Source organism: Neolamprologus multifasciatus, chromosome 10, assembly GCF_963576455.1.
Source record: "Neolamprologus multifasciatus chromosome 10, fNeoMul1.2, whole genome shotgun sequence".
In the NCBI taxonomy this organism is placed as follows: domain Eukaryota; kingdom Metazoa; phylum Chordata; class Actinopteri; order Cichliformes; family Cichlidae; genus Neolamprologus; species Neolamprologus multifasciatus.
The window spans coordinates 9,251,010-9,278,947 of NC_140448.1; the positions used below are offsets into that span (position 1 = coordinate 9,251,010).

Below are 27,938 nucleotides of genomic sequence, written 5' to 3' on the forward strand. Positions count from 1 at the left end.
ATAGTATAAGTGATTGAAAGCAACTGAAGAAAAAACACTTTAAATTAAATCAAGTGAACTCAGGATTAAAGATGATTAAAGATGCCTGATGCTATCTCGTGTAACTGAGAGTTTTTTGATACTGATGTCTGTTTATTTATCAAATCCCCAAAACGATGCATTTTCTTTTTGAGCCAATCAGTAATAAATACTGTAAATCACTCTGACATTGCCACTAATCAAAATCTAATCAGTAATGTCTGATATACAGTGGATGGACAGATGGGACAAACAGAGACCAGTCGTCAGTCTATCTGTGATTTCACTGTGGATGACAAATCATGCATCTTGACAGCAACCAGACATACAAGATAAGCAGTTTTCATGCTGTCTGAAGCAATCAATTTAAATGGAATTACAGAGCTCAGTGATTATGATGAGAGTCTATTAAAGTAAAATAGCACTGTAATCAAAATGATTTAGAGATTTAGAGCACGATGCAACACCCGCCACTGCAAACAAATACATCCATGCACTGTATTCAAGTGCACATGCGCGCCCACCCATGCCCCCCACATGAGCACATGCATCCAATGGACATTGGATGCATGTGCTCATTTCTGATTAGATTAACAGTTGAGCAATGTGCATGCTACACCGTGAACGTAAGAGTGGAAAATGCACATGGGTAAACTGAAATGGAGTGCACTCTAACACAGCCGGGAGACAAGAATTAGAAAAAGTGGGAGGAGGGAGCAGCTGCTAAGGCATGGGGGGGAAAAAAAGGAACTCCAGAAATTAATTTCTGCAGATCAGACAGCATAGATGTCATATAGCGGAATTTTTTATTACTCTACTTTGAATGAACTCTTAATACCAAAGCCAAGAATCATAACGGAATATGTTTATGCCCACTTGAGCGAAGCTGTTACAGACTACATACACACTTTCCTTTGAGCTACTCAGCCCAGTAAACCAAGGTCGTATTACTTTAGTCTGCAAGAATCTTAGCAGACAGGGAAAAAAATTTTTTTTATTCATTTTAACTTTCAAAAGGCTTTTGATTGTATTTACTCAGACACCTCTTTTAGATTTTGTTTTCTTCTTAAGTATTACATGGCTATGCAGCTGTTATGTTCCCCATGTACAAACTGATTACTCAGTACTCCCATTTAGTGCTGGGCAATATGGAAAAAATATTTATCACGATATGAATTATGGGATATGCTTTGGTCCTTTTATATTATCTTCCTTTTATTCTCGATGTTACTTGTTAAGTCTTGGTTTTAAGTGTGCTTTATAAATAAAGTTTTATTATTATTATTATAGTTATTTATATCACGATGACGATATATATCACGACATACCACCTGACCTGCGGTCATCTGGAAAGTACGCGGTCTGTAAACAGCGAGCGCGGAGGGTCCAGTCTTTGTTAATGAAATGGATGGTTACGCTCATGTAGGGCTGTGTATCTCTGCTTGTCCAATCATCAAGGCATAATGCACGACACTGCAAACATCCTTCTCTACTTTGGCCCAGCAATAGATTAATAGATTCTTGAGTGTTCTTTTTCGTGGACCTTCTGTAGGTGATAGATTTGTTGTGTTGCCATTGAGTGCAGGAATAGTTTTATTCCTGCACTTTTTTTTAGCATAGCTTGCAAATGGGTGTCTTCTGCTCCGTGTTGGTGCTGTTGAACCCAAAATGTAACCAAATCACAGACGTACCCCCTCTTTTCGGTAAAAGTGCTTCTTCTTGGGCTGCCTGTGTAGCTGTCTCTGCCTGTTGCATGTCCGGACATGAAACTGCAAATTGTCGCACATCCATGGTTTTGAGTTACCGTAAAGCATGTCGCAAATCTGGGTGCACATAAAGCAGCACCATGTCGCAAAACCACAAGATGGAGTTTCTTTGCGAAAAATATCATTTTTTATACTTTATTTTCTCTTGCTAAAGTTAAGAGTATGTATAGTGAGAATACAACACTAATATATTTTCCACAGGCTATTTAATGATATTTTTTATGTAATCATTTATAAAATTAGGTTAGAAACAATAGAAGACAAATAGACACTTTTCTATCGTCCACAAGATATATATCGTCATATCGCCCAGCACTTCTCCCATTGCTGTTAACCAGATTAGGCTCTTGAAAGTAAGAAACCGTAAGTACACATTTGACAATTAAATTCTTGCCATTTTCCTATATGCAGATGATATTGTGCTTCTGTCAGAGGGAATGTGTTAAAATTCTGTTTAAGATGATGGAAATTGTCAGTCAAAGGTAAATTATTTATTTTAGGAAACAAATTTATTCAATGTGTTTTTTAATAAGATGGGACCTTGGGACTGCAGCATGGGAATATACATAGAAACTGGCAGGATTGGTTTAGAGATCATTAGAGTTCGGTGCCAACACGATAGAAGGGTGTGAAAATCTTGGGCATTTTACTTATCCACAACATTATGATGCATGTGTCAGCACCATATTAAATTATGTTTTAGTGATAAGGGAATTAAAAAAATCAGCCTAAAAGCAACAAGTCTTGGTTAACTCGCAAGCATTTAATCAATCAATCAATAAAAAAGCGCCACTAATTATAGATAAACCGAAAAGCTAATATACTTACCTCATAAATTATTTACAGCTTTAATAGCAGTGTTAAAATTAATAGCGACAAGCATAATAATAATTTTTCTATGTGTAATTTTATTAGTAATAAAAGTGATTCTGTATTTCCAGTTTATTATAGGAATGAAAAACCTGACTACAATCAGAATTTCACTGAATTCCCAAACTGAAATGGACTACTGAACTACAAAGTTTGTAAAAATGTAGATTCGCCAGTGTCAGAGTTCAACTTGTATAACAAAACACACATCCATGTCGATATTTTCCAAGCCCGGTGATGCAAAGGCTGACAGTCTGGGGTTCATATATTGCGTTTTATCCAACTTAAATGGAGTGACACATCGTCCTCACCTCCCCATTTTTTGCCTGTCAGTCATCTTTACTGCAATGAATAAAGCTCTGTACCAGTACAGCCTGTCACTCAAAATGCTTAAAAAAGACTTCATGTCACTATTCAGGTGAAGCTTGGGAGGAATTCCTCTGTCTCATTTGATTTTTCTGTCTAATCTTTCATTTTATGTAGGCTCCCTGTTATCTCCCTGGAGTGGAAATCACATTTTAATTAGGTCTTTCCTTGGTTAGCAGTTCATCTTCGCATCTCCCTGTCCTATGTGTTCATCCTGTGGGCTTTGCATCCTTGTCAGAGATTCCCTACACCCTGTCACAATCTAACGTTGTCCCCATCCTGTGCCACCTTTCCATTCTTTAACCGCTCTGTCTTCACTTGCCATCTTGCTCCCTTGCTGCTGAGAACAAAGGCAACCCTTTTTTTCCTCACAAAAACATGTGTTTTCCAGATGGCAAAAATGCAACAAAGCCACAACAATCTAAAAAAGAAATCATACATATCCCATAACATAATTATGTGGACAAGATAGAAATGTGTTAGTTGACTGCTGGCTCCTGAACCCGCAAGAGCGAGACTGTATATGGGCTGTCTTAATCTGATGTTTAGTAAACCTAGACCTGTGCAGAGGCAGAAGGAAGTGCAACATTTGGGAGACTTGTCCTTTTTTGCACAACCACTACTCCAGTCTTGAATTCCAATGTCACTAATTGACACCAACATTTGCAGCAGAGATGAATAAACTAACTAATGTGACCCAGCACAAGAAGAGGCAATGCATCACAATGCAAGATGCTTTACTAAAAATGGAACTTTATCATCTGCTGCTTTCAGGTGACAGTGACACATTTTAGCCTTTGATCCTGCAATGTTTTGTAACTTGGGAACGCTTGAGACTGAAATAGTCTTCCTTTTTTTTTTTTTTTTCCCTCTCATCACTTAATTCTTTTCCAACCGTGATGTATACTTGCACTGACAAAAGATGCATCTGGGTCTGTTTCACCCACAGTGTGACACCTTAACTGTCAGTGTTGATCAGCAATTCATCAAGTCCTCAATGATGCATTTGTCTTTTATGGGGCAGTCAAAGGTCTACCTTTAAAATCTATATGCTAACAGAGCTGAGCCCTCACTGCTTTTGAGATAAGACCACATTAATGAAGAAAGTTAACATTCTAGAAATGCAAGCAGGAGGGCGAGGTGTTGTAGGTCAGAAGTGAAATATCAGAATTTACAAGTGGAAGACCAGGCAGCACTGCAGCACAAAATGCTACAATAATTGGAAATGCACCATATGTATCACTTATCATAGACATGTAATGGATTGTGTTTGGCAGCGTAAGGCAGCAAAATTGTTATTTTGATGCACTGCTCACAGATTTGCAGCTATGGCCTTAGCTATAAGTTTTTTTGTTTGTTTGTTTGTTTGTTTGTTTTTGGGGGGTGTTCTTTGCAATATAAACCTAATAGTGAGGCCGTCAGTGTTCTGCTGGTGGATTGATTATTAAACCAAGAAATTATGGCACCTGCACGCCTTAGCTGCTGTGTAACTCGTGTCCGACTAGGAGCAAGGAACTGCTATGAGTAAACATAGTGTAGTCTGCACAGATGTCATGGTTCAGATTTATTTAGAGGGCAAATGCTTCATTAGTTGGGCTTTTTAATTAGCACACTTGTGAGAGAGGGTCATTAAGGATGTCTGACAGAGGACCTGCTGATGAGGGGGATGGAGACACTGCTTACTCCAGCCTTGGTACACTCCCCACACACACATACACACACACGCACCCACGCAGCACAGATCTGCTCGAAGACCAATAACATTTCCACACAGTCATCAACAACCACAGCAAGTCAACGTCAAGCGTGCCACAACATTTTTGGGCTGAAATGGCCAGGGAGCACAAACAAACCTTCTACATAATGCATGTCTCAACTAAAGCCCGTTAGAGCCATCAACATTCAAATGCATATTCATAAAGAATATGCCAGAATAAAGAGGCTTGTCAGTGTACCATTTTCTGGGTGTTCAGTCTCTCCAATACTGCCATCTGGAGTGGTTCTCTCATAGTGGTCTTCAGGCAGGGTCAGGGGTCCAATGCGAGGACCAGACGATGACTTGCTGCTTGGAGTCTCAGATTCCTCCAGGCCGCTGTCATAGTAGCTGTGCTGAGAGGCATCCTGCAGGTCCTGCACAGGGTTGGTGGTGGAAAAGGTCACTCGCCGATGGGGATGCTAAAACACAGAGAGAAAACAAATGAATTTGTTCAGTATAAAGACACTTTTTTACCCCCTATAACCCCCTTTTTTTCTTTTTGTTTCCTTTTTGGTCTACACAGTTACATTCACAGCTCAAAACACATCCATTTAGAACTATTCTCTAGATTGTGCTGGCCATATAAAGTTCACTAATAAAAAGTCAGAAAATAGTATTAAATATTAAAGACCTTTAAATATTAAATCGTTTTTTGGTCTATTATTATTCTGAAGATTGAATAGGTCAGAATTATATGAAAGGAGTGAAGATGGACTTCAATAACAAGGAACAGAAATGAATTAACTACCACAACATTCCAATATATTCTACAGTAGATTAATAGATTAATAGACAGTAGATTCTAATAGATAGAATCAAGTGATTGAAATTAGTTTGCAACAAATAAGTGCCAATTTTCTTTCACTTTTTTTTTTTTTCTCAACAAAGCATCCTTGTAGTGCAAACTGTCAAAGTTTGAGTTTCCTTGATATCCATGGACATGAAAGTAAACATTTTAAACAAACGCCTCATGGTGTCATAGAAATTGTAACCGCGATATGTACGATTATTGCTGTCACTGTCATTATTAGTCAGACAAAAGTTTCATTTTCTAAATCTGCCACTGCCAAATGAATTCTGATGACAATGATTGGTACACTAATCAGTAGCCCCAGTGAGCTACTTTCTATCTCCATATTTTAATATTTCTCTTTCCCCAGCTTTTGATGTTTAACTGAGTGGAAAGCTAGACAATATTTCCACAATCTAACTAAAAAGGAATCCAAAGAAGATCTAAATAAGGATAACAAGAAAAAGGGCACTGCAAATAAAGTTTGTGACACGCATCAATTTGCCAGCATTAGAATATTTCATTAAATTTGCTTTCAGTGGTTTATGCTGATAAGATTTGATGAAAGATTGTAAAAAGTAAATGAATGAATGAAAATACTGATAGCTTGAAGAGGAGCAGAGCAACAAATGATAAATCATTTGAGATCACACCCTTTATCAAATTGAATGGCTTGTAAATAGAGTTAGGAGACCATTAAATTTCCTCTTCCAAAGATCAGTTTACTAATGGCTACCTACCCGCCGATCCACAACAGAAAGATGACTCCTTGCAGTGCACATGCAATCTTCCCCCACCCCCACACATGAGCACCTCTCGTAAAAGTCAGGAAAGCACTGATACAGCAGAACAGGCCTGCCAGTGCTGCACGAGTCAGCCCCGATCAATACCACAGGTCTGCGCTTTCTACCGTTCAACCACTTTTCTGGCAAACAAATCCATGCCAGAAATCATTCGAACCATCAGCTTTTAGTACATACACACACCAGATATTGAGAAATGCTTTTAGGGCTTAGGTAAGTGCTATCAACAGCATGTTAGCAGGCTCCAAAATGTTTCCAGAAACCTGTTCATCTCTCCATCATCCCAACCCATCATACTGTTTTTTTTTTTCTCAGTGCACTGATGCATCATCACGTGAGTTCTCTGGTGCCACATAGTTATTTTTTCTGTTTTTCCCTCTCAAGAAAGCTACAACAAGACTACATCAATAAATGATAGTCTCATCTTGGATTCTATAGATTTATGCATATTATTATATACATAAGAAACATAACAAAGACTTCTATGTCTTTTTTGTTTCAGATATAGTGTAAACAAATGAAGAAAAGGGGCTGGGAGGAAGGGGGGTGGAGTTAGGGGGTGTTTGGGTTCTATTAAACGTGCTCTTTGATTGTACATAGACACATAAAACATTTAAGCTTCATTTAAAATTAAACATACAAAGCAAGCGAACGAATACTCAAACGAATTTTTATACTCAAACGAAGCTGAGGCAAAACGAATTTGCCTCAGCTGATCTAATTCAGTTCTGTTGTATTAAATATTACTAGTATGAATCGTGGAAAGATCCCACACATGACAAAACACACACAAATTCAAAATAGAGACTCCTCCATCACCCTGGCTGCTAAGGATTTTCACTTCTATGGTATTTTAGAAACATGACTAGACAAACTGTATATTCCAGTGGTGCATTCTTAAAATCCGATTGGTCATCTCTTCGGCTCCTTATATGTTTAAAGTGAGGGGGCGTTTAGTTGTTCAAATATGGATTCTTGCTTACGCGTCTCCTCAAGGCATCACTCCAGAGAGTCAGCATGTTTCCTGAGTATGATAACCAGCAAAGACTGCAGAGATGGGAAATAGATTCCCCTTTTAGTCAGAACAAAAATCCTTTGCCAGGCCTTGGGGGCTGCAGGGATGCGGCAAGACGGAAGGATGGAAGGGGAGGCTGAGCAGGAGTGGGGAGCTGGTCAGGCAGACACGGGCGGCGCTTTGGCTAGAGGGGACAAGCAGAAGGATTAGATTCTGGGAGACTGGAGGCGGGAGAGTACGATTGTTTGGCCATTGTTGTAGGAGTAAGAAGCTACAGGGCTGAGAATGAGGGACGGGACATTTATGATGACATCTAGAATTCATAACCCTATTTAGATTTTGCTAAAATGGCCTTGTTCATAATAATGTAGTCCCAAAGCAGATGGAAAGATATTGCATGATTCTGTCTTTATAAGAGGACCAAGATACATTTTTACATAAACAGCAATTGTCCACTGCTTAACTGCCCCCCTCCCTCCCCCCGGCATTCTTAGTCAGGCTGTCACAGAACAATTTCAAGCTAAACATGGTTATAGCTGAATGAGTTTTAGCTGAACGTACATGCTGATTACTAGTAAGATGATGATGTTATTTCTTAATTTCTTTACAGTTTGCTGACATGACCATGTTCCACTCTTGTGAGAGCAGGCTGCTGTGTGCTTTCTTAAATAGGCTATTTAATTATACATTCATACAGTGCTCCTTTGCAAATACCATAATAACCAAGTGCTTTGTGATAAACACATAACAGATTAATAGTCTTTTCAGTGCATATACGACCTGACTGTAATGCTTTGGACTATAGCTGAAGACTGCACTCCTTGTTCTTCTCTGCATGGAGTTGCTACTAAATATGAGCAACAGTGAGCTAAATGGCAGGAAACCACAAAACAGACATGACCTGTCTCATTAGCAGCAAATTAACTTTCAAAATAAAAGCCAGCGAATTGTCCACAGGTAAACTGACTGTGACTGTGAATAACTGTGAATCCCTTGACAAAATATGGAGTTTTTCCTTCCATCTGATTATTGGGGCTTTTTCTGTGTTATTGTAGGATCTTTACCTTACAATATAAAGTGCCTTGAGGTGATTGCTGTTGTGATTTGAAGCTATATAAATAAAACTGAATTGAACTGAATGAATGCTAGAATGGTCATGTGATTTGAACTTTTACCATCTAAAATATTTTGAAAAAATGTATGACAAAGTGGCAAATAAATAAGGATTGTCACAGAAAAGGAAAAAACGGCTATTTTCAAAAGACTTTTGATGTGCTTGCATCTGAAGTTGTTATGCAAGCTGAAACTGCTTATTTTAATTTACTATCTATTCAACTAATTAAAAAAAAATTAATGAGGACTGCACCTTCTCTTTATCTCACCCTTTCATTGGTTTGTAGAAGCAAACATATAACACAGTGGGGACAAATCTATTAAGTTGAATTGCAAGGACCACACTTTCATCTAAATACATCAAAATATCAAATCAACGGAATAACACAACATTGTGTGATGAAACAAGAACTGGTTACGGTCGAATTGATAAGGAGTGAAATAGTCTGGCGCAGATAATCACAAGTGATGATCTATGTGAGTTAAATCTTGAGTGTGAGGTTAAGGGAAGAGAAGCCTGCTGGTCTGAACTCAAGAGTGCATTTTAGGTTATGTTGAAACTGGCAGCCCATATTAAATTTTTGCAGATTGCCATATCAGAACAAATATTTCATTTTTCAAATCAGATTTAACCCAAATTCCCGAGCGGTTTGCTATCTGATTTAAAAACTGGCTTTCAAATGATCCTTTACATCACTTTGTATTTGACAGACAGCAGTGACGTCACACCCTGAGAACTGCTAGCTCGGTGCGGACTGTCACTAATGTTTTCTGGCGTGATCGAAGACTTGTGCACTGTGACTAGATATTGCTACAGTGTGAAGAGTGAGAGAATACATCTCCATTATTCACCCAGCTTGTGGCCTGCTGTTTTGTGTCTGCATTGGGAAAAGGCACTACCAGTTTGTGAATGTATTTACGCCTATGCCGTTTCCATAGCAACTGACGCAAATGGGTTATCGTCAATGGTTATATTGGAATAGCGTGGACAGTTTGTCCCAAGGATTGGTTTTGAAATAAAAAAATAATAATGTAGGTGCCTGCAGCTTGAATGGAAGAGTAGAAAGACATTGTGGTGGTGTCTTTTCATTCATCTATGAGTGAACATATGGCAATCAAGCTGTTGACTGAATTGTATGTGCTTCAAAACTTATACAGTTAGGACTATATACACTGGATGACCAAATTATGCACTGTTGTTTAATTTGCGGTGTCACGATTGTTTACGACAACATATTTCAGCATTTAAATGTCATGTCAATTTTACACGGTACCTCATGGATGCAGATGGACACGCGAATAACAGCATGGTTGGTGAGGGTGAGACGGAACTGGGTACAGAACAGGAAACGGACAAGACAAGGCAAATCGAGGAGCTCGTTCCTAAATGAGGTTCTACCTCTGTAGCATGGATGTGGTTTGACTGTGAAAATCTGATACAAACCAGAAAACTGTATTCTGCCAGTCATGACAACAGGCTCAAACACCACGAAATCCTTCTACCGCCTACACAAGAACTATTAGACAGAGAGTATGGACAGAGTTTTACAAATGACAAGCACAAAGGAACCGTCAAGTGCTTCTATAAAAATCATTTATGTTGGGCTTGTAATCATTTTTTAAACTGTTTTGTTTATTATGAATTAATATTTTAACATTTTAAATTAATGATTTGAGCTGACGTTCTAAATAAAAAGATAAAAATAATCACATATGAACATGTATGATTCTTTTTTGAGCATGTCATCTAAAATGTTACAAAAAATACACTTTTTTTACACATTTTACAAGCTTGTGTATGCACTATGTCATGATGTATTGTTATTGAGATATGGGATTATATACAATATGGAATTAATCTATTTTCTTCTACCTATCCAGTTCAGGGTCACAGTGAGTCTTACTGTGAACAGATTGCTAGTCTGTCTCAGGGCTCACAGAGTGACAGGCAAACATTCACTCTATATTCACACCTACGGCCAGTTTAGAACCACCATTTAACCTAACCTACCAAATATAGATTTAAGATTTAGCCTGAGACTAGCATTTAATATAAGCCACATCAAAGTCTGAATTTGAAACCAAAGTGGTTTCAAAATTCTGTCAATTATGCCATTCTGCATCTGGCTACTACCTCTATTTATACTACTCTGTAAGCTTGCTAAAACCTGTCTGGCTCATAGTCCCTTATTGTCTTTTTTAAAATGAATTTATGATAAACATAATCACTCTTTTTCATTTAATCCCAGTGATGACAGCAACTTGTACTAGATCAGTGTAGAACAATGAAAATAGATATGCCAAATGCAAGAAAAAGAATCAAAATTTGCCACTACCACATTGCAACAATGCTAAAAAAAAACAAAAAAGTTCAATCTCTTCATCGCTTCCAAGTCCAATGGCTAACACTGTATTTGTCACAGTTAGTTTGATGCCAACTGTTTTCATTTAAATTTTTTATTACACAGTGGTATTGTTCAAGCTGAGTCACTGTGACCAGAAAAACATGCTGAATATTCAGAATTTCACTTGGAGAAGCAGAGCACAACAAGAGTCCAAGTTTCATAACTTTGAACAAGACACATGAATGGGGATAATAATGAACTAAACGCAATCATTACTGGTTAATAGCATCTCGGGTGCAATTTGAAAGTGGAAAATATAGCTTTTGGAAAGGTAATTAGGGAACAAGAAGAAACACTTGTAACAAAAGTAAACTGGTTTAATAGGAGACTTCAGAAGGTAAAGAATGTGGACTGTGTTTCACAAAAAGAGAGACGGAGAAAAAAAACAAGTACGTTCTTTAGTTTACTGTTCTAAGCTGCATTTGAATAAAGCACCAAATCCACACTTTTAAGCTTAAATTTTAACTACTGATTTTATCTAGTGTTCTGATTTTATCTACTGTGTTTTTTCAATCAATTTTAAATCATGCTTTTTATTGTTTTTGTTTTTTAATGTCTCTGTAAAGCACTTTGAATCACCTTGTTGTTGAATTGTGCTATATAAATAAACTTGCCTTGCCTTGCCTTACTGTGGCATGCTTTTAACCGGCTGTGAGGCCAAACAGCAATACTATACTCCACTCAAATACTCTCAACTTTTCAAGCTGCAGTAAACCTACAGTATGTGGCTCTGTTTATCAATCCTGAGTTGAGGTATATCGTGTGTGTACTGGTGCTGGCAGCCAGACTTTTCCTATTGAATCACAGTTATGTGTCTCTCTGATATTATGAAATGGGTTTTCTGCCCATGTTAAAGGAAACGGCTGATGTCTCAGTGCCCCTGTGATATGAAAAATTCAATTTAAAAGGATGAGAGAAAGAATGGTGCACGGCCTATTTTCATTCCCTCACACTGAGAGATATGAGAATGATGTTCTATTGTGTGGAGGAAATGATGCCAATCGTACTGCGGAGAAATTCCTTCATAATTCAATTCAATTTCTTCTAAATCCCAATGGCAAGCTCCTCTGCCAAAGAGAGGCAGAATGACAGAGACAAAAAGGGAGGGTTGGAGACTAAGATGGAAAAAGAAGCACTAAAGACTGAGACTGAAACAATGAAGAAATGGAGACGAGTCAGAGAGAGCAGCCACACTTAGCGGAAGGTAAGAGGAGAAGACAGTAATACAAAGTGGAGGGGGAAGTGGATAGAAGAGAAATGTTTTAGTAATGATTTATTTTGATCACTGTGGCATTTTAAGTAAAGCCAACTAATTTTCTCTAATTACCTCTCAGCAGCATCTGACAGAAGCAGAAAAAGTCATTTTCTGTTGCGATCCAACAGGACAAACTTCTAATTTTGGTGAAGTGGTGTTCGGGGTGGTTCCCAGTAAGCCTGCCGTATATGCGCGCCTGATTCTAAGTGTACCATTAGCTACAGAACGTACATCATTGATAGCCCGGGAGAGCTCTCCTGGTGCGGGACCAAGAATTTTCATTTTGTTACTGTGTTTGTGAGTACATCCTGGCTCTGGCATTTTGGGCGTGTATGCAGGAATCAATGAGCTGCTGCCTCTGAAGGCACAGAAAAAATGAGCTGCACCAACAAATATGACAATGAAGAAGTGCACCTCTCAGTGTATGCAGCAAGCATAAAACCATAAAGACAGAAGCAGTTGCAAAGCAAATGCATATGGAACTGTTTTTATTTTCTATTTCTCCATTATGTCCTCCATTCTCATCCCATCTACTGCTCTCTCTTGCTCTCTTCCTCTCTCTTTCTTTCTCTCTTCACACACACACTCACACACACCCACACACACACAGTTGTTTTTGTAGGTGCAATAGCTCCGAGGCAAGCAGCGTGGAATTGGAGTCTTCAAAGAGTCTTGGATTATCAAAGAGACACAGCTACCAGAAAACTAGGGGACACGCTAGAGAGGGGGAGGGAAGAACATAAGCATGAGGCAGGGAGGGGGGGGAGGGAGAGTGCAGAGGAGTCAGCATGGGTTTGGGTGGAGGATGAAGTGATCAGACAGGGTATGGGTGGGGGTGAGGGGTGGTTAAAGACCAGAAGTCCTTTTGTTCGCATACTGTAAGTGGAGAGGGGGGGGAAAAAAGCTCAGTGAATGCATTAAAAAACAATCACATAGACCTTAATGGTCTTGATAGGCAAGACTGGATTTGCATTCTTCACTGTCTGTGCTGCTGCCTATTCTCTAGTAGTTTCTTTTCTTTCGTTCTTTTTAATTCAACACAGAATTACATTTCAATGGGAGCACTGGCCTTGAAATACCATAATGTTGTCACAGTAAAACCAAGTATTACTGCAGCAGGACCCACCAAGTGTGAATATAGCTGCCACATCTAATGACAAATCTGACTGTTCATGCCATTCCATATGACAGGATGTGGGAGTGCTGGTGTGAATGCATCACCCTTCGACAAAAAGATCTCCGTCAGCCTCTCTGTCCCACAATGAGCTATGGATGTCTTTTTTTCCCCATTACAAGAACACTTCTTACTACTGAACACATTTCAAGTGAACCTACAAACCTGATTCTGGTAGCTTCGCTGCTGTCAGCCGCACGGCATCATCCGGCAATGATCTTGTCCAAGTGCCACAGCTAACATAAATACACACAAATACAAACCTCCCACCGTCTCTGACCTTATTTGAAGTTAATTACAACCATTTAGCGACTGGTAGGGACATGAAAGATGCAAAATGCTGATAAACAAGTCAGTTTTAAAAAGTCATCTTTTCTTGTGAAACTGGGAACAGAAGTCTTGCCCCTGCTTGCACTCATTTGGTAATTCTGGTGCATGCTAAGACTGCTCTGGTGGTGCAGTCATTTGTTCTGACGGGAAGAGGAGAGCAGTAGAGAGTTGTGTCAATGCAGAATAAGTTGTTGAACTCCTCCTCTCCACACGCCGCATGTATAGATGCTCTGCGCCGGTTTATTGCAGTCTATAAATAAATACACGCATTGTGTATGTGTTGGGCTTTCTTATGTGAGCATAGACTCTAAACTGCATAAAGATGGTCCAAAAAAATGAAAACTTGACTTTTCCTAAGCCACAGTTACAGACAAAATGATATTACTGTACAATACCATCACGTTTGACTATTATATTCAATATTAACCTTCATCTTACCAATATATTTTACACAGAGGAACTGCCAGCTGGACCCTCAAGACTAAACTACCGTAGGAAGTAATCATAATAACAAAGTACCACCACTACTAGCAATAATAAAAATAATGATAATAGCAAAACCTAATATCTTTAAGAATTATTAATCTCGTAATTATCTAACATCCATTAATTTCCTTCTCATTCCAATTCAGGGAGGACTAGAGCCTATCCCAGCTACCGTAGGGTGAGAGGTTGCAAAAAAAAAGTTTTTTCATGAATATAATTTTTTGCAGCGTTACAATTAGGTTGATAATTTTATACAATTGAAATCTATACTTGTCTTTAATACAATTTGCAACTTTCATCCCAAGTATGCTCCATATTGTTACTTATCCTTTATCTCCTAGGTACTATACAGGATGCCTGGAGTTAGTTTGTCATTTTGAATGTAAAATTTAAAAAAAATATATATCATCTTTCGCGCACTATTTGAATTTTCTCTCATACACCAAAATGGTTGAGGAGTTACGAAAATGTGATGCTCACATGGTAAAATCTGGGCAGAGCTGATTTTTCTGTCTGTATTCAAACAACAATGCCTTGTGAATGCTTTGTGCTACCATGATGTACTAAACAACCCCGTAGAGCTCGTCCTCTCTCCTTTTCAAGAGAATACTCTCGTATCTAGCACAAACAGCAATGGCGTTACCATCATTTAAATAATAAAATTGGCCAGATGAAATGAATCTGCATCATTTCTATGTATAAAATCACTGAAATAAAGACATAACTAGCCAGCCCAAAGATCCAGTATGTCCTGGATTTGCCCCGGGGCCTCCTCATCTCCTAGGACATGCCCAAAACACCTCACCTGGAAGAAGCCCAAGGGCATTCTGATCAACTGCCTGTACCACCTCAACTGGCTACTTTGGATGTGAAGGCATAGCAGTTCTTCTGTGAGTCCTTCCCAAATGACTGAGCTCCTCACCCTATTTCTAAGGGAGAGCCCAGACACGCTTCGCAGGAAGCTCATTTCTGCTCATATCCACAATCTCATTTTTTTTTCAATCACTACCCAGAGCTTGTTACCATACGTGAGGGGCAGAACATAGACCGACCTGTAAATCGACAGCTGCTGGGTCAGCTCTCTCTCCATCACAGCAGACTGGTACAGAGTCCACATTACTGTAGATGCTGCACCAATCCATCTGTCATCTTCCCGCTCCATTTTCCAGTCACTCATGAACAAGATCCCCAGATACTCTAGAAGAAGCCCAGGGGCATGCTGATCAACTGCGTGTACCACCTCAGCTGGCTACTTTGGATGTGAAGCTCTTCTGTGAGTGGGCCACTAACTCCTCCCTGACCTCAAGTGGGCACTCTACCCTTTTTCTGGCTGAGAACCACAGCGTCAGATTTGTAGGTGCTCATTCTCATCCTATGAGCTCAACTGTGAGTGGCCCAAGTGCAAGCTGGAAGATATCCTTCAAAGGATCCAGCAGAGCCACATCATCTGCATAAAGCATAGATGAGATCCTGAGTTATCAGACACAAAAGGCAATTATAGGATGTTGGCATGTTAGCGGAGTAACAAACAGCTACTGTCTTCCTGTCTATGTTTCAGGAGTAAAGGTAACATATTTGTTGAGCAAATCTTTCAGCTGAGCATTAGACAGTCAGCAGGCAGAGTTTTCCCCACTCCCAGGAGGGTTATTGCTGCTCAGACCGGGACATGTACTATAGCAGTATCAGGTCTCCTTTTCATGTGCGGCATGGCCAGTGCATAAAGCCATACTCTGAGCAGCAGGTATACCATTGCCTCGAAATAATCCTTTGTTGTGCCGTTCATGTTGCATACAAAATGACCTTATGAGACTTTCGGTTGCTTTGCCACGCAACTTATATAGTACTCGATTCCAATAAAAAATGACCAAAGACGAGTCGAGACGAGCCAAGTAGGTGTTACTGGAAAAGGGCTATATGTGTTACTTTAATGTAGGACCAGCAAGCAACTGCATAAAAAGTTGGACTGACAGAAAAAATACCTTTGAAGAATTCAAGGAAAACTGTAAGTATGATGATGGTTAATCAACTATTCAAACAATCCCTTTATTTGTAATTCAAGTCACATGGCAAACTATTTCTTTAACTTCGGGTGGGTTTAATATTAACGTTAATACTGATATATAAAAATCACAGTCAACGCTTTGAACTGCAAGTTCTGACTATCACATAGTCAGACCTAGTTTATAATGCATATTATATTTGGTTAATTAGTATTTTTCTGACATAATGCCATAAGATGATGGAATGGGAAAGCACAAGTGGAATATTCTTTGGTGTCAGATTTGGAGACAGGGGGGGGATAAGCTTTGGGGAAGCCAGAGAAAGGATCAGTGTTGAAACTTAATTGGGTAGGGCACGGGATTAAAAATTGATTGGTTTAGGGTTTAGATGGTGTTGTCTGACACACTCATTGTCTTAAACTTCAGAGATTAAATATGCTAATATTATATGCTAATATGATTGAGCTAATAGGAAATATAATGAAAGCAGCCTTTAGTGTTGCGCTTTTGCAAGGAAAATGCTACTATGCACTGGGAAAAAAAAATGCTCACAAAGGATGAAAAACCCAAAACAAGCGGACAGGTTAAAACACAGGGCACAGTGTAGAAAAGACAAGAGTGAAACATAGAGATGTAAAGAGAGTCCAGAAGCTCTACCTTGCCATGATTTTTTTTTCAAAATCTTGTATGTTTTATATTTAATTTGTTTCCACATTGTAGTCTTTTTTTTCTAAATATCTGTTTAATGAGTCACGAGCTTGTGATCTCAAATGTGCCTTTATTCATTTGTCCATCGTTTGTGTTTTATTATCCAATACACCATAAGAAAGTGTTATATAACTTAAACATATTGTTTTATTTCCCTCATGTAAAGTTCTCATGGTCACACTGACTGTTCTGACTATTTAGATTTAAACTTTAATCAGGTTCTCTTTGACTGATTAAGATCAGTAAGACTGTCTGTTTCCTTGGACCCAGACATCAACACTCTTGAAGTACACTTGCAACCTGAGTAATTTCCTCTAAAGACCACTAATTTTGCATTTAGCCAAGAGCTGTTGTATTAAAGTGACTATATTGTGGCTAACTTGGAAGCCAGGAGAGCATGCGGGTAAGTAAGCAGCAGGGATCGCTTTTCAGTAGATAAATGATAGAAGCCTGCACTATTTGCAGCTCGGCATATCTTGGTAATAAATTCTGTCTGGAAATAGACCAGTTTAAAACAATAAATTACAGATGTATGTCAATTGGTTTAAAAAAGTCTCAATGACTATTTTAACCACTATCATATCAATATCATTACAATCCAAAGATTTCAGATTTTTACATTTTTTGACAATTTCAAGTCAAAAGTCCAATTTCAGAAACTTTCCCAGGGTCAGTGATTGTTCTTGCTAAATTTTGTCCAAGGTTACAAAAAATTCATTAAGGCTGTTTGCCACAACATCCATAATATATTCTTTATTTTATCAATCAAATACATCAGATAGTTGTTTAGTCTAGACCCCCCATGTTTTATAACACTGTTCAGTATTTCCCATAATCTTTTAATATTATTTCTATATTATCTAATTGGCCCTTATAGTATTCTTTTTTACTATAGCTTAGTATATTTATTAACTTATTTTTATATCTTTTGTATGTCATTTCAGCATCTTCAGTTCTCTTTCTTAAGAAATCTCTGTATAGTGCATTATTCTTTTTACTTGCAGACCTTTTCTTATCCATGGACAGTCCATATATTTATGTTTCCTACTATATTGCTTTAATGGAAGGTTTGTATTACACAATAATGTAAATATTCTAAGGAATTCATCATATGTGCCATTAATGTCTTGTTTCTGATATATTTCAGCCCACACACACACACACACATACATGTACATGCACGTATAGATTCGCCGCTTTCGGGTGAAACTATTTCAATGTTTCAAACCATTCCAAGGTTTTTAGTTCACCATTGATGAGGTTTCAAGAAGAAAATAAAAGACAGGTCTGAATGTTTGAAAATGTTTTGTAAAAATCCTGTAAAGATTAGATGAAAAATACTCAAAGGATCAATTAAGGTTGGTTTATTACTTTGTTAGATAAGTTGAAAAAAAGTTAAACAAGTAAGTAGAGGAACAAGGTAAAATGAGGTAAAAAAAAAAAAAGGAGAGAGAGAGGAGCGAAACCCCCAAGAATCCCCTCTGAGCAAGAACTGGGCGACAGTGGGGAGGAACAATTGCCTTTAAATGGGTAGAACCAGGCTCAGGAGGGGGCAGTCAACTGCCGGGACTGGTTGGGGGGTGAACAGAGGTGGGGGAAGTGGAAGTGCTTTGTTTTTTTCCAGGATGAGAGTTTTCAACTTGTTTGTTTGTTGTCTGATTGTTTCTCCATTTTGCTTCTCAATCTCTCATCTTTGTTCCACTTCTTGTTTTTCTTCAAGCTTTTCTTTCACTTCTTTGGATGTTACCTCCTGTGTTAACTTTGCCTTGTGCAGGTCTGCATTTCTCTGTTGTACTTCGTTGTGCATGTCTTCTAACTGCTGAGTTCTGCTCTGGATTTCTTGGAGCATACACTGCAGGTCTTCATGTATTTTGTCTTGTTGTTTCTTTTGCGCCTGCATTTCATTATGTCCGTGCTTCAAATTGTTGAAGGACAATAATACCCCCTTAATGAGCTCTGAGCTGTTTCTCGCCATTTGATTGATGCTTTTCTCCATCTGTGAACGTTGTTTTTCCATTTTTTCCTTTTCACCTTCCAGTTCAGTAGTTTTGTCCTTCAATTCAACAAAATTCTTGAAAAATATATTTTTTTTACTCTCAAAGTCCTGGAGAGTAAGTTTTTCTTCTTTCAGTCTTTCTTTCTGTTGCTCTTTCTCTTGAAGGTTCTTTATTTTTGCGCCATGTTTCAAGCTTACTTTCAGCATTTTGTATTTTCCCTAAATGCCTTTGAGCTTGCACTGCATGTCTTTTTGCTTTATGTCCTGTTCTTCCATCTGTTTGAGGATTTCTTTAGTTTTTTTCCAAAGCTTCATCGAGCTTTCCTTGGAGCACCTTATTCTTATGGTCCATGTATTGGAGATCCCATTGCTTCTTCTTAATAGTAGCTTTCCTGTCTTGAAGCTAGTCGGACATTTCTTTTAGTTCAGCACTCTTTTCCTTGTTTTCTTTAATCAGGAACACAATCTGCTACCATTTTTAATACTTTGGACACTTTACAAATGTCATTGATGTATAAGTTAAAAAAAATTTGGGCCCAAAACTGACAACTGGGTACACCACAAGCAGTGTCCATACATAAGGAGCAACAGCCATTTAATTTCACAAACTGCTTCCTGTCACTTAAATAACTTTAAAACTACCCCTCTGAGCAAAAAGGAACCCAAATTTTACATAACTATCTGGAATTGGCCCCAAATTTGGTCAGATCACATCTGGTCATAAACTATAATGTTGCTGAGCAGAAGCCCTGGCAGCATTGCAAATTGCAGTATCTATGTGTGTGATTGGCTGTGGGTTCAGAGCCCTGTAATGGTCAACTGTAGCTGTATTTTTCATCTAAATAAATGTCCCTAGGGCAAGTTTCCAATTCAATCTCAAAGAGCTGTGGTGCTAAACAAAACCGAATTAAAGGCAAACAGAATTTAAAGGCAATACTTTAACAGAAAGACATGGAATGGAGTAAAGTCAAAGGCCTATTTTCCACCAAGTGAGGGTATACATATATATATGTGTGTGTGTGTGTGTGTGTAGAGAGAGAGAGAGAGAGAAAGAGAAAGAGAGAGAGAAAGAGAGGGGGGGGGGTATTTGAACACATTTAATTTACTGTAATATACTCTAAAATAAGTAACTTCCAAAGTGTCTCTGTGAAAGAAATATAGTTAATAGTGCAGGAAAGTAAAGACAGACACTGAAGAGGATGGACTGATGACAGAAATAAAGTCAGAACCAGACATGAGAGAAATTAATCCTCAATATCCAGTCTCTGCTGGGTACCTTATTGCCTCTCAAACTTCCCATCTTCAGAGTTTATATCTCTATTGCTGCAGCATCTGGCTGAAAACCATGCATACACTTCCATTTGTTTGAACTGGAACATAATTGGATTTGGGAGTGGGATAAAAAAGCCTTCAACCATACTTAAAACTTCCTCTAATATGTGCACAAGGGGTGTGCAAGTCGGTATTTCAGCATGTGCAAGCTTGTGCATGGGCATCTATGTGTTGCTATAAATAGCATCTCTCGTGGTCTCGCTTGCCTTGATTTGTTACCCCACATCCAAGATGTGCCGATTGGCAATACATTCCAAGAGCTAGGCGATTTCAGAAGTGTGTGTCTGCATCTCATGCTTGCACTAAAAGTAATCGTTCCAATGCAACTGGATGGGGAGCCCTCATGTTCTGCCCATCTTATCAGGGAACTGAAAAATCATGGTTAATTAGATTCATAGTGACCTTTTTCATCTCTGGCTACAAATGCCCAGTCACTGCTGAAGCAGAATGTGTTCTCAACATTGATCTTTCTGCAGACTTGGGGATTGAGAAGAACATGGCGCAGTGAAACGAGGCAGAAAAACAACATATCAAAAATATCATCAGATGAAGAGATTACTCTGTTTGAGTGAGCTTCTCTCTTTTGAGGCCTTTAGGAGTTAGCACGTTTTTGTGAGAAGAGCTCTGTAATCCACCTACTGCATCTCAATCACTGTGCAAACAAACTCACACAAGTCCTGCCCTCTGTCTCAAGGCCCATTTGCCAGACATGCACATGTAATCCCACCGCATTTCTCATTATCAAATCCTATGTTCAATCTCTCCTCCTTTTGTGTCCCTGCTCTCCGCTATCCACAACAACAGTCTGCAACTGAGCATTGATCTTCCTGGAGGCTTCAAACAAAAGATGACTTACAACTTTCATCCAGACAAAAAAGCCCTTTTGATGATGCCCTGCTAATTTCCACACAGGAGAATGCTTGAGCTGTTCCAAAATTTCAACATACATACATCCAGGCAGCAAATATTACCAAAGCTTAGTAAAGTTCACAGTTATAAGAACAAACAAACAAAATTAAAAAAAAAAAAAAACTGTTGAAAAGAGAGCTGCTAAAATAAATGCCTCAACTACAGCAAAGGAGAAATCACATTTTAAAATCCTGAAAAATATAAACATATTTGTGTCTAATCTTTACAGTTTTGGTAACACTGAGGAAGAAACCACTAGACTCTGTTGATACAGATATGGTATGATATTGATGACAGATTTGATTAATCTACTGATGAAATTTTGGCGGAATGCTCCACAATGGGATTTATACAGGGCCTCAAAGCAGAATATCTTGTATGAATACTCTATTGCCATATCCTTTCAGAGCTCATTTGAGTCATATCTGACATATTTATGGCTCATCATGTCATATCGTAGCCATCAGAGTACAAGCACCATGAACCACTTAAATACTGTGGGCCATGCTGTCATCTCCTGTTAGTAACATATGTCTGATAGATGCATAAGAAGAGGCACTCAACTTGATTCTTTCACTGTGTTGCAGAGGAGCTGGGAGCCCAGGCTTGGCAAATTTACAGGCAGGAATGATTTCTGCAAGAAAGCCTATTTAGCTGAATATTTAAAAAAAAAAGGAGAGAGGAAACCTGACTGCTTTATATTGAACCGTATGCGAGAAGTACACTGAAAGCATGGGGAAATGCAACAGAAGCCTTATCAGGATACAGAATGGTACAGTATATTTTAAAAGGAGTACAAGTTAACAGTTGCACCCAGAAATCTATAATGATCCTTTGTGTGCACCTTAACAGAGTTGCCTGGCAACAGAACTAGAGCTCTGCAGTGAATTAAAGTGTCAAACAAAATACATTTGTAATCCAAAGGCAACATGGATTAAATTTTAGACAGTAGGAGTGCCTCTTGGACAAGATTTCAATAGGTAAGGTGGGCAAAGTGAATTGGGAAAGGCAAATAATTTTCTGCACTTTAATAACTTTCTGAACACTGACTGCTACCTGATATGGATGGCTGAATGAGCACAAAATAAGCACAACTAATTAACTGTACAGTTTTTAAATGGACCGTCTTAATGGAAGCTGTTCTTCATCTGCCTTCAGCTAGAATCTATGAACAATCATGAGGGTGGGCGTGAAGCTGATAAATCAAAATAGTATATAGATCACTGTCACATATTTTCCTATGAAATTATTGATTAACTCATACGCAGAGCTGCTGTTTGAATAACACATTTCCTGTTTGCATCTGGCATTTGGCTTGATAAATATCATATCATGAACTGGTTCATGAAAAACAACGTGTCTAAAATGCTTTATGTATAAGCAAGATGAAAAATCTGAGAAACACTTTCTACCCCCCACACGCCGCTTCTGCTTCTCTCAAATGCAACACACACAAATAAGCAGACTGCTTATTTTCCAACAACGTTAAGCATTTAAACAAAGGGACCCAAATGAGCCACTGATTGAAGATAGAATCAGCACCCAAGCAACCCATCACAGAGCCTCTCAATCCCACATATGCATGATTAATACATCAAACAACATCAATTCTCCTTCCTTTTCCACTTGTCAATGAGTGCGCACGCACATACACGCCCACATACACATTATATGGGCAAACTTACGCACACATACATGCATATATACTCTCCCGCGCGCACAGACACAGTGTACCCAAATCCTTACAGGACTGCGTGCGAACACACAGACACTGCCCCCTCCATCATGGTTAATACATCAAACAGCATTAGCTTCCTGGATTCCTGAAGCTTAGACAGACACGGTTCTGACAGCCCATGATTCCTCACTGGCTGCCTCCCCCTTCAGCTTCCCCACTTTCTTTATTCCCTATGAAGTCTGTTTGGGTGGTTACAGAACATGCTGCCAAAATAGATTCACTTACATATTACCTTTGCTTTTTGTAAGCTTGTATAATGTCATGTTTGAAAGCCATCTCTACAATAAGATGACACTGCTGAGGAGCTTTAGAAGCTTGGGAGACGTAACAATAATAACCACAAGCCCTGATCAACAAAATCTTTATTTTATAAGAGTTCCATAGGCTTCTGACATCAGCAGGTATTTATAACTGCACATATCCAAAAGCTGCTTCTGTACCAGCATTGGCTCATGAATGTCTTAGAACAGCACCTAAACCAACAGGCCGTCAAATACAATCAAATCTAACCTTTATAATTCAAATATGTCCTGTTTTTTAGCTGGTTATACTCTAACATCAGTGAATAGTCCTTAAATGGAGATGGCTTATTATAGCAGGTGGCTTATTGGATCATAGTCTAATAAAATGGACATTCATTATTATATCTTTAGCAAAGAGTACTGTGTAATTATCGTCACAGTGCAGTTCTGCATATGATCTCTATTTGATTTTACAGTTCTTTTAGTGGGTTATTGATTTAAACTTGATTTTAGAGATCCAAGCTTTAGTCTTTGCATAAATAAGTAAACAAGAGTCTTATTTTCAGTATCTCTTAATGAATCTCAACCACAAAGGAAGCAACTGATATAGTTTGTCTCACCAAATACAATAAAGAAACAGTCACATTTTGTGATGCTTTCGACATCAAATGAATACACCTTCTGTTCGCTTTAGTCTCCATCTGTTTTCATTCCCCTCTATACTAACACAAACACTATAGCAGTTTTCGTATTTCTGAGGAGAAGCCTTTAAATTTAAAGCTAAATATTTACCTCATTACTGTACAGACTAAAGCTTCTTTTCATCTAATCTGGTTTTCTTCTTTTTGTAAAGTGAACTAGTTATTTATGATTGTTTTTTTTTTTTATGTACAAAAGGCAGATGCAATTCTGATACTTCTTCCACAATACTTCCACTGGGCCGAAGTAGTAATGCTAGGGCACTTAGTAGATTGCTTTATAAATTTGAACGGTATCCAATGAGCATAGCTCCTCCATAAATGCAAAAAATAAAAAGAAATAGAAAAAAATTAATAAACAAACAAAAAAATGAGAAGGGAAAGTGTTTTTATGGATACTCTACCAAGCTGCTAATAGTGTAGCTTAAGTGCAGGGAGACTCATATGTGATCTGCTATACTGCAAATCCTCAAAAAGAGGATAAAGAGGCTTTAAAATCACATTTACAGCATAGGAGCAGTATCCTGCTGATAAATACAGATCATGGTATTTGACCCTGTCCATCAGCACATGGAAAGGCTTGTGGCTTCTACACTACAGAGTCAGAACCTTTGTCACTAATAGATAAAGGGCCACACTTCAATAACTCTAAATAATAGCTACAGTTTGCGAGACCTAAAGAGCAACAGGGGTGAAATTAACTATGAGTCCAGAATTTCCCGGTATCTCGCTCAGTTATCTGACCTTTTATTGGATCTATTAAATGAAAGCATGTTCTTCATTTTAACTCTCAGGCTTGCTTTCGAATTGACCAGAGGCCTGTTATGAAATATTTTGTATGTTACACAGATCAATAGGCTTCCTAAAAGCCAGCATGCCATATTTATTTGTTCCTTCATAACATTCAACAACAACCTTAAATGTCAATACTGATCACCATCTGCAAGGCATTTTCAGTACTACCTGAAAGGAATTAACTTCACAGGATTACAGGAATCCAGTAGTTACAAAACAAGGATATTACTTGTCTAGCCATGAACATATTATTAATAATTTAGCCAATGACCTCCAGTATGTTCTTTTGACATTGCAGTATGACCTTTAGTGAGTCAATCTATCACTGTTAGCTTTTAGTTAATGCTGTGAACAAGTCACAAAAAATCTTTAATGATAGGTGGTGGAAAACATTTTTTTTCTTTCTGAATGATAATTTTAGCTCCATTTTCCAGGGGACAAACACACAAAGCCACAGTGAATAAAGTTAATGGGTTTAAAAGTGGTTTGGCTTTCATCAGACTTGACTTACATTGGAACGATTTTATTGTCCTCACAATTTGATGTGAGTCAAGCTGTCTATAAACCCACTCGCTGAAGACATAATTTGTCTGATTTTGGCAAAAGAAACCGTGTTAAACAATCAATGCCACAACTCAAAGCATTTTCAGAATGAAGACATCAATGTGGGATAAAGTTTTTAGTATGGTTGGACAATAATCACATTTTGGCTTCCTGCAATTAAATGAGCATGATTGAGCAATATTTAAAATTCTTGGTCAACTATTTAAAACACAAAGCAATAGCAAATCAAGCACTTCCTAAATCATTGTCTCACATGCTTGCAGGAGCCAGCTGTTCCCTGCACTGGGTAGCTTGAAGCTTCCTGAACTAATTTGGATGAGTAATGGACAGATATTAAAAGAGAGATACATAACAAAAATCGAATCTAACAAAACAGAAAGTGAAGAGTTTGTCCTTCAAAACAAATCATCATCTGTTTTCTTGAAAATACTTTGGATTTAACACACATGTTAACTATAAGCAAATCAGATCCAAAGAGTGCTGTCTGTGCTGTAAAGCAACCACCTGAAAAGACACTGCAACCAGAGTCGGGGTCAGGAACAGTGCAGTTTGCCATCATGTCCGTAACAGCATGCCTCTGGATGTGCCAACGTGTCCATCCAGCTTACAAACATACAATGAAATGACAAACACAATCGTATTCAACTTGGCCAAAGATGTGTCCAACAAACAAAGTAATAAACATTACTTTGGACAACATGCTGGACAAAAGATTTTTGATCCTATTGCAATTACTTTCAAAAAGTGGCAAAACCTCTGCTGGATCCTAAACACTGCAAAGGAAATGCAAAGGAATCTTGGAGCTCTATTTAATTCTGTTTATATCTATTGCACCTATTTGATTTTTTTTAACAATTTTGTTTTGCAAAGACTAATTTGAAAACAATTAATTAGCACAATGTAAAAGCGAAAGCAGTGTCCATTTCTGTTTAATGTTGTGTTAGATTTCTGTTAGACTTTTTTTTCTTCTAAGAGAATGGAGGCCAAATTTATTTTGAGGTCTTTGAAAGTCTTTCACAGATTCAAAAGCAATGTTCTATTTGTATGACAGTGCAAAAAAAAAAACCCTCACTAAAATCAATGAATAATCATGAAAAAAATTCATGAATAATCATGAAAAATCCTCCCAGGATTGAATGAAATAATCGTTTTGGCCACAAATGTGCAGCTCTAGATTTGAAATCTCTTCACAAGACACGGCTCCTGCAGTTCATATGACAGCGCTTGACATGCAAGAATTAAATAATTAAAGCAAATGCAGAAACATCATGCATAAGCTGACACTTTATATTTATTTGCTTATTTCTTTTTTTTATGTGACAGAGAACATTCACTGACCTGATGTCTAACTGTTGCGTTTTACAAGCTATAGTTTGCAACTACAAAAAAATCCATCTCTAATTTGAGTAGAGCTTGAAATAGAAGTGCCTGGACTACAGTTCAAAACTTTAGAAACAGTTTTAGATTTCCTTTGAATGTGAAAGCGAGTAATGTACTAACAAATATAACTACTGTTTAATTGCAGATTTTACGTGTTTGTCTCCAAAAGAGGAGAACATGTGTGCCCACACAAGAGTTGATATGTACTCGTCATTGGGTATTAATGTGACTAAAAACTACAAACACATTGCTCACTGTAAAAGCATAGCCATACTGAAATCACCCACTGCTTTTGGATTATGCACACTCAAAAAAATGAAATTGGGTGGTTGCTACATGTACAAGATTCAAACTTGTAATTGGAACTAAATAATTTCATGTTTCTATGGTGAACGTAATTAAATCATGTAGCATCTGCATGAAATTCAGCAACTTAGTTTGTTCTTGTTGAGATGACACGATACAATCTAGTAAGAGTGGTTAGTTGCCTGGACTCACGAAATTCACAAGATCACATTAGATGTCAAACTGCAGGAAAATCGCTGGAGTTTTAAGAGGCAGACAATTACACCCACATCACATGTATGCTATCACTATTTATTGTGGTTTAACATGTCAAGGACAAAAACGTACAGAAAAGTCTGCATCAAGCCTTGTAATCACAGCTTTCCTACTTTGGTTAAGCCTGGATTGACAGCTTGGTGGTGTGATGGTTAGTGCTCTTGCCTCACAGCAAGAAGGGCCTGGGTTCAAATCTACAATCTGGCTGGTTTGCAGTGTGTAATTAGAGTTAGGGTAATTGGTGATTCTAAATTATCCATGAATGTAAGTGCAAATGGTTGTTTGTCTCTATGAAATCATCACCCTCCATATTGGTTCATTAAGCAAGACTAGCAGTAATTGCCTTGATTGACAAAGTAGTTGCTCAAAACAAGATTTCATTGTGTTTACCTAAAGTTTTTAACTTGTGTAAAATGAATTAAAGCAAATATCACTCTACTTACTTAAATAAATCACTTCAAGTCAATGCAAGTATAATACGTTGATCCAACATAATCTGATTACATTAAACCACCAAATGCCAAACGTGTTGGTTTGACATGGTCAAAAATGGGTTATTGTACTTGGATAAATCACGTGGAAAAAGGTGCCATGATTAAATTGTGTTCATCCAACAACAGATTTTTTGAGTGCAGTTACCTTACGTGGATAAAAGGATGGAGTGCAACTAACTGTTAGTAAGCTTTATTCTTAAAAACTACCGATGCAGAAGACACACACATACTGGATAATTTGCTCTCAGTAACGGACTAATAAAACACTACCTGTGTGGTCTGTACCATACAGTGATCCATCGTATTACTCAAATATAAATCAGAAATGCTCCAACAGACACCAATATTCCACAAACACGCAGTGAAGAGGTCCC

The 27,938-nt window shown here is 38.1% G+C and overlaps 1 protein-coding gene across 1 annotated transcript in view; it reads right to left on the reverse strand.

Annotated features, from left to right (window-relative positions):
- The window catches only part of pcdh1a (protocadherin 1a), a 97,560-nt gene that overhangs the window by 17,896 nt on the left and 51,726 nt on the right, over positions 1-27,938 (reverse strand). The window contains exon 4 of the mRNA XM_085174386.1: positions 4,976-5,195. Within this exon, the coding sequence (XP_085030512.1) occupies positions 4,976-5,195 (220 nt within the window). The remainder of the gene's footprint in view (positions 1-4,975; positions 5,196-27,938) is intronic.